The 9,229-nt window shown below is 40.4% G+C and overlaps 1 protein-coding gene across 1 annotated transcript in view; it reads left to right on the top strand.

Annotated features, from left to right (window-relative positions):
• The first annotated feature begins 307 nt into the window (after window positions 1–307).
• SHISAL1 (shisa like 1) overlaps window positions 308–9,229 on the top strand; it is a 32,016-nt gene continuing 23,094 nt past the window's right edge. Inside the window, exons 1-2 of the mRNA XM_065423585.1 lie at window positions 308–374; window positions 5,820–6,033. Coding sequence (XP_065279657.1) covers window positions 308–374; window positions 5,820–6,033 — 281 coding nt within the window. The remainder of the gene's footprint in view (window positions 375–5,819; window positions 6,034–9,229) is intronic.

Here is a 9,229-nt window from a genome sequence, read left to right as displayed (position 1 = left end):
GAGTGAATGAAGGTGGGGGAGAGCAAGCGACAGAGAGAAGTGGGGATTGAGTGAGTGGGGCAGGCCTTTGGGGAAGGGGCGGGGCCTTAGGGAAGGGGAGGGGTAGATCCTGGGTTGCCCTTAGATTCAAAAAGTGATCTTGGGTGTAAAAAGGTTGGAGCTACTGCTCTAAACCATTTTCTCTGTTGCAAAGTCGTGTTGCAAGTACAGATTTAAGCAGATAAGGGTGAGATGATATTGACACCTAACTATGATATTGCATCTTATTAAACAGGTAATTCTCTAATGGATCAATGAAAACAAAACGATGACAAGTTGTGGTCAACAGTCCTTGAATGTGCTGATGGTTGTGTTCTTATTGCTCTTGTCAGCAGGTAATGTTTCTTCCAGAAATTTATTTTTATGTGAGCTGGGCGAGGGGATGAATGGGTTAAAACTTCATCAATCCCAAGTGCCTACAAAACTAACGGTACCATAAGTAACACTAAGAGTTGAAATAAAAGCACTGTGCAACTTAAAATCATAGAATATCAGGGTTGGAAGGGGACTCCACGAAGTCATCTAGTCTAACCCGCTGTTCAAAGCAGGACCAATCCCCAATTTTTGCCACAGATTCCTAAATGGCCCCCTCAAGGATTGAACTCATAACCCTGAGTTTAGCAGGCCAATGCTTAAACCATTGAGCTATCTCTCCCCCTTAGCTGTGCATTTGGTGACAGGAAGCTAAAACAAGAAGAGCAATACTATTTCATTTAGGAAAGTAACACTAATGAGAGACAGACAAGATAAACAGATTCAACATTTGACACTCAACTTTAATAATCATTTTCTTTACTATTTTAATTCTGAAACCATATAAATCAAACAATTCTGCCAAATGATCCACCTACTACAGACCTAGAAAGCAAGGTTTAATCATGTGTATTTTCACACTGGACAAAAGAGGTGGTGTGTCTATGTGTATGGATCATGTTAACCTCACACTCTGCCTGTTCATATTCTTCCGCTGCTATAGTTAAGTTTACAAAGGAGTTCCAATTAAAAGAAGTACTTTTCACAGGTTCATAACTTTCAGAAACTCACCAATTGTCTGAAATTTTCCATGTTTGTAATTCTGTGTGAAGGTGATTTACTCTGGGGAAGTTTAAGCAGAATCCCGTCAATTTTTTTCCTAGTTCTATAAGGGAGTAAAACGACATCCATCCCATTTTAAAATACTCTAACTGCACTTCTGTCATGAGGAATACAGCAAACACATTTGAAACTTGGAATGGATTGATTGAGGATGAATAATAACAACTAGCTCTTATATAATGATTTTCATTCATATTTCTTAATGTGCTTTATGAAGTTAGATGAGCATTATCCCTATTTTAGAGATGGAGAAACTGAGGCACAAAGAGGTTGAGTGACTTACTCAAGTTTACACAGATAGTGGCAGAGTCAAATAAATAGTCTAAAGGCAGGAAATGTGGGCAAAATAGGGTTGAATTTAGAACCTTTACTCTGCACATTGTTCAGGCTTGCTGATAACCTTTAATTACATGATCATAAGTTATCCCAAATACACGTGTCGACCTACATTGTAGGAAAAAATATATTATCATCTATCTCAGAAACAGCATGTCATATTAATAAAGACTATTTCATATGCATATGCACAGGGGATAGAGTTAAGTTCGTACCTCTGCCATAATGTTCATATTTACTGGCTTTTGAGAATTTTACTTTGCAACGTTAATGTTACACCTTGACTGTTCATAAAAATGGTTCAGCTTTGTTTTGGTTTGAAGATAGATTTTATAAGTGTCACACAAACATCTAGCCTCAAACCAGAACAAACCTGTTAGGTCTGAATTTAATATGTTTAGCCTTTTCAGCCCTGACACTGTCTCTTTGGAGGGAGGGGACATGCTGTCTGTAAAGAAATACGTCTTTGATTTTATCCTGTTTACATAGGATTTCTGCATATTATATAAATCATTGATAAATACCAGGCACTATTCTAGCATTTTATTTTATTTGTTTATGCATGAATACCTTATCCTGTCATAGATCCTTTATTATTTTTTGACATTTCTCATTAGCACATAGGGCATGGTGCTATGCTGCAAGATAGGTGTTTAAAATGATAATGGCAGCTTTAATTTATGTACCCCAGGTAGGATTGTCAAAAGCATTCGGTGCTGGCCTAACTCTGTGCCTACTGAAGTCAGTGAGAGTTTTAACCATTGGGAATGGTGTTAACCAGTGCCAAGTACCTTTGAAAATTCTATCCCCAGCCTTTACAAAGCATTAACACAATTGAGAGTGTTTTCTTGGCCTCCTTTCACATAAATGGCAAGTTGCCTAAAACAATGGAGGCATGTTAATTTTGTAGCAGCATCACAGTAACAAAGGTCCATAGTAACTTTGTTGATAACCAAAGTAATTACAGGGCAACTTGTGTTTATCTATGTAATCAACTCAGCTATATATACAATGTATGGCCTATATGCCCCAGATTCTGTAAAGGGATACTACTGGCTTTGCATAATTTGAATGAAAGAACTACAGGATGCTGCTTTTTACTGCAATTATATTAATTTCATACTTGAAGAGGAATGAAGACCTAATAGAAAGATTTCTATGTAAGCTGGTGCCTTATTTCAAGCATCATGATCTATTAAAAAGTAGAATATAGACAAACAAGGATATTTGAAGATCATATCTAATAATCATTAAGGGCATAGTTTCTGATCACAACCACAAGGCTGTGGTTGGATAACAAAGACTGGGATGACAATGAACTGACAAGTCCCAAGTGTACAGTGCAGCAGTTCTGGGGACATGGTTTTGGAGAGCCAGGCAGACAGGGAAGCAGCAACAGTGGGGGTAGAGAAACAGCTGGATAGTTCAGATAACAAGATGATGGGGTTGGTAGAAGAACCAGAATAGTATAGACCTAGACTGAGCAGCTTCAGCTGTGTTGGCTGGCCTAGGAAAGGAGATGCAGCTCCTTGCCAGCAGGCAGAAAGGTGTCTGAATAGATGGAAATAGGAATGAAAAGGAAAGCCTACGGTAAGGACAGGCAGGCTAGAACTCTGCTAGAAAAGGTGGTAGCAGAGTAGGAACATTGCAACTAGGGCTGGTCAGGAATTTTTTAATAAACATTTTTTGTCACAAAATGACAGTTCATCAAAACTGAAACTTTTTTGCTGAAACAAAAGGTTCCTCAGCTCCAGGATGGAAGAGAGTGACCCACCACAGAATAGCCAGTAACCCACTGCTTAGAGCACTCTCCTAGGGCCCAAGTTGAAGGCTCTGCTCTGCCTGATTTGGCCTAGTGGTTAGCCCGGGCAGAGCAGCGCCTTGAACCTGGTTTTCCCGTATCCCAGATGAGTGCCCTAATGGGAGGTGATGAGTCATCCCCGAACTAGAGCCTGATTAAGCCACACAGGGTGATGAATCATTCCTGTGTTAGGCTCCAGCCAGTCCACAAGCCCAGAGCCAGTCTGGTGACTCTCAGGGCAGGTATATAACTCTCAAAGGAGAAACAGCAGATCTGTTTGCTCAACATCACTTCATGGCTAGGGACTGTTCCCTACCTGATTGTGCTAACAGACTCCACAAGCCTTAGCCTGCTCCAGCCTCACTCTTGCTCTGATTCTTGATTCCAGCTCTGACCCCCTGGCTCCAACTACTAGTCCCAATTGCCACAGCTCTGACCACTAGGCCTGACCATCCCCAACTTGGTTTCTGACACTCACGCCCTGGGCTAGTGGCTCTTCTGAGGGGGGACAGGGACTCTCATGTTATTTTTATGAAAATTTTGAAAGGTCTTGGTTTCATTCTGATGTAGAATGAAAACAAATTTAGAAACCTTGACATTTTTCACTAAAATGGAATTTGTATAGGCCAGCTCTAGTGGCAACCCTTTGACCAATATGATTGAACTGGGACTACTAAGACTGTGATGGAGAGCAAGAAGATACAAAATTTAGGACTTATTGGTACTCACTAGTTTGAGGTGGCTGTACAAATAACTCACAATAAAGGGAGCCATGCATGCATGCTACAAAGAATATCTCCCCTGTCCGCTTTAACTCCTAAGCATATAGTTTGATTTAATTCAACTGACTGATGCTTTAGTTACAAAATAATGGGTTGAAACTCATTGATGAAGTTAGGGATGGTAGTGAAATTTTCCTGAACTTTCAATTCTATGAAAAGTTTTGATATTTCAGATATTCACCCTGATTCAGGATAAAAATAGATGTCAAAATATCAGAATTTTGATAGAAAATGGATAGAAATTCTGGTTTTCGACCAGCTCTCCTCAGAACCTCTGAGTTCCACGGCTCGGCTGTGACCTTAATCCCAAAATGGCATATTCTTCCTTGCAGTAGATCATAGCAAAGGAGTAATGCCAGGATTGAAATGCACTCATTTCTCTTAAATTTTTATTGGCACCTAATTCACTCAGGCGTTGTCTACAGCCAAATATACACCAGTTTAGTTAAACTGGTGCAAACTTTTGTGTGTACACTCTATATTGGTAAACTGACACAATAATAATAAGTAATAATGAGACCACCACCTACCTCTTATATAGAGCTTTTCAACAGAAGATCTCAAAGCGATTTAACAGAAAAGGTCAGAATCGTTATCCCAATTTTCAAACAAATATAAAAATATGAGTGTCCATGCACAAAGTTGCACCAGTTAACTCAATCAGTTTAAAATAACACCTTAATTGATTGGTGCAACTTTGTGTGTACAGCAGTCCCTAGTGTGTCTGTCTCAGTTCTGTAAAATCCGAATAAAAATACATCATTTCTCCCACATTTTGTCTGTGGTCTATATTTAGACTGTAAGGTCTTCAAAGGCAGAGACTGTGTGTGTAATGTGAGATGTGGCTTCAAGGCACTACCATAATACAAACCCTAAATAAATTAAAGTACTGCCAATGTGTGAGAGCTGGGGGTTAGCTACAGACCTCAAACTCCTACAAGGCATACTAACCACCACACAACAATTAACCTAGAGCCCACATTCTGGGGAAATATACAGAGATGATTTCTTTCTTTCAAGAGAATTGGCCAGCAAAACCAGTGTAACAAAAACCTGGAAAATGGTTTAAGAGACATAATACATGCTTTACATGAGAATTTAATTTAAAAAAAAAATTAAGATCTGAATAGTAATTGTGTTTCCATTGCTCTTGTTCTCGATATTTGTATATTCACAGTTGTTCAGCTCTGTTAGCATGGTAATATCTTTTAATTATTATTTTTGGCAGATCAATGCCTATCAAAATAATGACCTTTACAGTAGAGCAGATGTTTCTGACACATTAATAACAGCCACTGTAAATCATGTGCTTTGGACTCTTATTTCAGTTTGCATGTATGTTTTTCTGGGATAATAAAATCCTCCCAGAAAAATCTTAAACTAGCTTTTCTAGATCTTTGCTGATATCCCATAGTTTTAAAACTTCATAGTTGAAGATATGTACTTAAATATTTTAGTGTTCCCTGCTGTCCAAGATTGTGGTAGTTCTGGACAGCATTTCTTCTCTTCTGTTTAAAACATAAATGAATTAAAATAAAAAAAAGTCAGAAACATAGTAACTCAAAATTGAAAATATCACAAAAATGCTTTTCATGCTGTCAGTAGTCATATCAAATATTATAAGGTTGAAACTCCTGAAATACATGATTACTGTTTCTCAGAAGCCAGGAGAAATATTGTTTAAGATTAACAGAAAAATGAAAATGGATGTGACATGCAACTAACACATATGACTCACAAAGACAATATCAATCTTTGTTTTACAGCATTGTCTGCGCATTTTCGTGTCTGTGAGCCATATACAGACTACAAAGGCCGCTACCACTTTGGTTTTCACTGCCCACGTCTTTCTGACAATAAATCTTACATCTTCTGCTGTCACCATAACAACACGGTATTTAAATACTGCTGCAATGAGACAGAATTTCAGACTGTTATGCAGATGAACCTAACGGGGAATGCAGATGGATATATGCATAAGTAAGTAAATGAGTTATAAAGTACTCTTTACCAAATTATTCCGAGTCTAATCACATAATGTAAGTTATATTTAATGATGGAAGCAATTAGAATAATTGTACATACACATTTCGTTCCTAGAAGCTCTTCTGTACAAGTCTACTTCTCATGAAGGGGATGTTTACCTTTGCTTCTATAGCTTCGATGCCCATTATATAAATTCCTAAGCGCATGTATGTAAATTTTATAAGCATATAGGCTGTTTCTCCCCTCAAAATTGGACAAAACCGTGTTTAAATGTGTATCTGAAAACCCCAACAAGTGATAGCAAGAGAAAGGCAAGTTGACATTTTTCAGATCATCCCAAATGTTTTGCATGGATAATTGCTATTTTGAATTTGTGCATGTTTTGCATATTAATGACTTGCAATCACTGAGCTTGATCGGCAAAATGCACTTGGTTGTTTAATCACCTTGTCTGCTGCTTGAGATCCTTTTTCACATTCTCTTTTTAAAAGCAGCTCTGTGGCCTATTGTTAAAGATAGAATATGAGAACTTTTGCAGAAAAACTGATAAGGTAGTAAGTAGATCCTGAATTATGGACTGCCTATGCAGTGGGAGCAAGATTCTCAGGTCCAGACTGGCTCCTTTGCACTACTCAAGCATTCTCGCCATGACTGAATTCTCCTGATGGAGGGTGGAGCTCTAAACTGAGGTAAACCCAGCAGAGCCAGCTCCTGAGACAAGTGCCCCGCTCATCCTGGTTTAGGGGCAATGTCAGGGGAGGGAAGGTTTCCGTTTCAGAAGGAGTGGTAGGGAGCGTCATTGCACCAGTTTTCAGCTAGTGTATGATTCTCAGGTCTTGATCATGCACCATTGAAGTCAATGGGAGTTTTGCCGTTGACTTCTATGGGAGCAGGGGCAGTGCTGTAGGTCCCTTTGAGATTATATTCTCCTGTCATAAATTAGGCTATTTTAAGTCTCAGTGGTGCCCGGGCCAGCAGAATCAGAGAGCTAGTTATGCCTCCTTAATAGCCCCCTCACACTACTGTACTGAGAGGGTCTTGTCTACACACAAAAGTTGTACCACTGACTATGTCTGTCTAATTAAAACAGTACAATATCTCTAGTGTGGTCTCAGTTATATCAGTATTTAAGGTACTTTATCTCAGGCCGTGGCTACACTCGAAACTCCAAAGCGCTGCCACGGGAGCGCTTTGAAGTGCGAGTGTGGTGGCGCGCCAGCGCTGGGAGAGAGCTCTCTCAGCACTGCAGGTACTCCACCTCCACGAGGGGATTAGCTTACAGTGCTGGGCGCGTGACTCCCAGCGCTGGGGCACTGTTTACACTGGCGCTTTACAGCGCTGTAACTTGCTGCGCTCAGGGGGGTGTAAAGCGCCAGTGTAGCCATAGCTTCAGTATAGCTTATTCCCAAATGGGAAGAGGAATAAGCTATGCCAGTATAAGGCACCTTAATACTGGTATAAGAGCATCCACGCTAGATGTCTCAGTTAAAAAAAAAAATCACATCTCTAACCAAAACAACTATACCAGTATAAAAACTGACCATAGACCAGGCCTTGGATGCATGACAGAATCTAGCCTTATATTTTTACAAAAGCAATACACCAAAAGCTGTTCACTACCACCAAGTTTGTTACACCTTTAGAGAAAAACTTGCAAAGCGTTGTGTGCGGTTCATTCATGGGTTGTTTATTCTTGTCGCCAACTTCAAATTTGTTTAGTTTATTTTGAATTACTTAGGCAATTTAGCAATTTAGCTGAAATGTTCTTTAGCCTGTTATTTATGAACAGTGCTCTAAAGAGAGAAATTGGTAGCATATGGGAGAGAGGGTAATTTGGGGTCCCCGTTGGCAATCTAATTTTGTTTTTGTTACTTATAGAAGCCTAGAGCCTTTGATAAGCACCACTATTTATATATCTAACAATAATAATTAACAAATCATTCAGCTTTGCCTGGGAACGTGTTATTTCCATATTCCTTATGGGTGAAATTCACTCCAGTGCCAAGAACCAGCAAAAGGGCCATGTATCACTGAAGTCCTATTTTCAGGTTTGGACTGGGACTCAGTGGTGCATAAGTTTTGTGCTGCCCATCTGCACAGGGGTGAAATGTGTAAAATCATGCACAGTAGAAGAAGAATTAAAAAAATAGAAGTCCCAGGACCTCGACTTTAGCAGTGCTGCAGCTGAGCAAGTCTTTCCCTCCTTGAAACCTACTGGACTATCAGGAATGTGAAGGGATTGGCCAGGGTCAGGAAAAGGAGTGGAAGCTACAGATCTATGAGCAACTCTGGCCACAATCTTGAGACTTCCTGGTTAGGCACTCAGACGGGTTCTCCCAGGCAAAAATAACAAAGTCAGTTCCCACCCACACGGTCAGATCATGGAGGGGTAGTTAAACGGCATTAATGAATCTCCTCCCACCCCTCCCACCTTTTTCTTTTTTATGTGGCATTAATCCTAGTAGGAAAAAAAGGAAACATCTTGCTTTATAGCAGTAATTCTCCAGCTCTTCCTCCCAATCCCCACCACTCCTGCTTCAGCCATGTACATTTTTTGTGGAAAGAATACTGACCGCTATGTAGAAGGGGAAGGAGAATCCTGCATCGCTGCTTCCTCCATCCATATGAAACTTCAGTGCTTTTCCCTGCAGCTTTGTCCTCCAGTCTATATAGAGAGCCTGACCCAAAGCCCACTAACTTCAATAGGAGTCTTTCTTATAACTTAAATGAGCTTTTGAACATGCCCATTGTGAAGGGGGAGGGAGAGTAGCATAGGATATGTCTACACCGCAGCTGACAGTGAGCCTCCCAGCCCAGGTAGACAGGCTAGCAGCTAGTAAGCTAAAAGTAGCAGTCAAGGTGGTCAGGTGGGCTTGACAGCCTGAGCCATAACATCCACACTGCTGTCTGTCTAGCTAGACTGAGGCCTGGTCTACATCAGGGTTTTACATCGGTATAAGTACATTGCTCAGGGGTGTGAAAAATCCACACCCCTGGGAGACATAGTATAACAACCGAACCCCCGGTGTAAACAGCACTAGGTTGATGGAAGAATTCTTCGGTCGACCTCGCTGCCACCTCTTTAGGAGAATGGTTCTCCCATCGGCATAGGTAGTGTCTACACTGAAGCGCTATAGGTGCAGCTGTGCCACTGTAGCGTTTTGAGTATAGACAAGCCCTGAGAGGATCT

This window comes from Emys orbicularis, chromosome 1 (genome assembly GCF_028017835.1).
Source record: "Emys orbicularis isolate rEmyOrb1 chromosome 1, rEmyOrb1.hap1, whole genome shotgun sequence".
In the NCBI taxonomy this organism is placed as follows: Eukaryota; Metazoa; Chordata; order Testudines; family Emydidae; genus Emys; species Emys orbicularis.
Note: the sequence above shows the minus strand (reverse complement) of the source record. Positions and strands in the feature narration are given on the sequence as shown.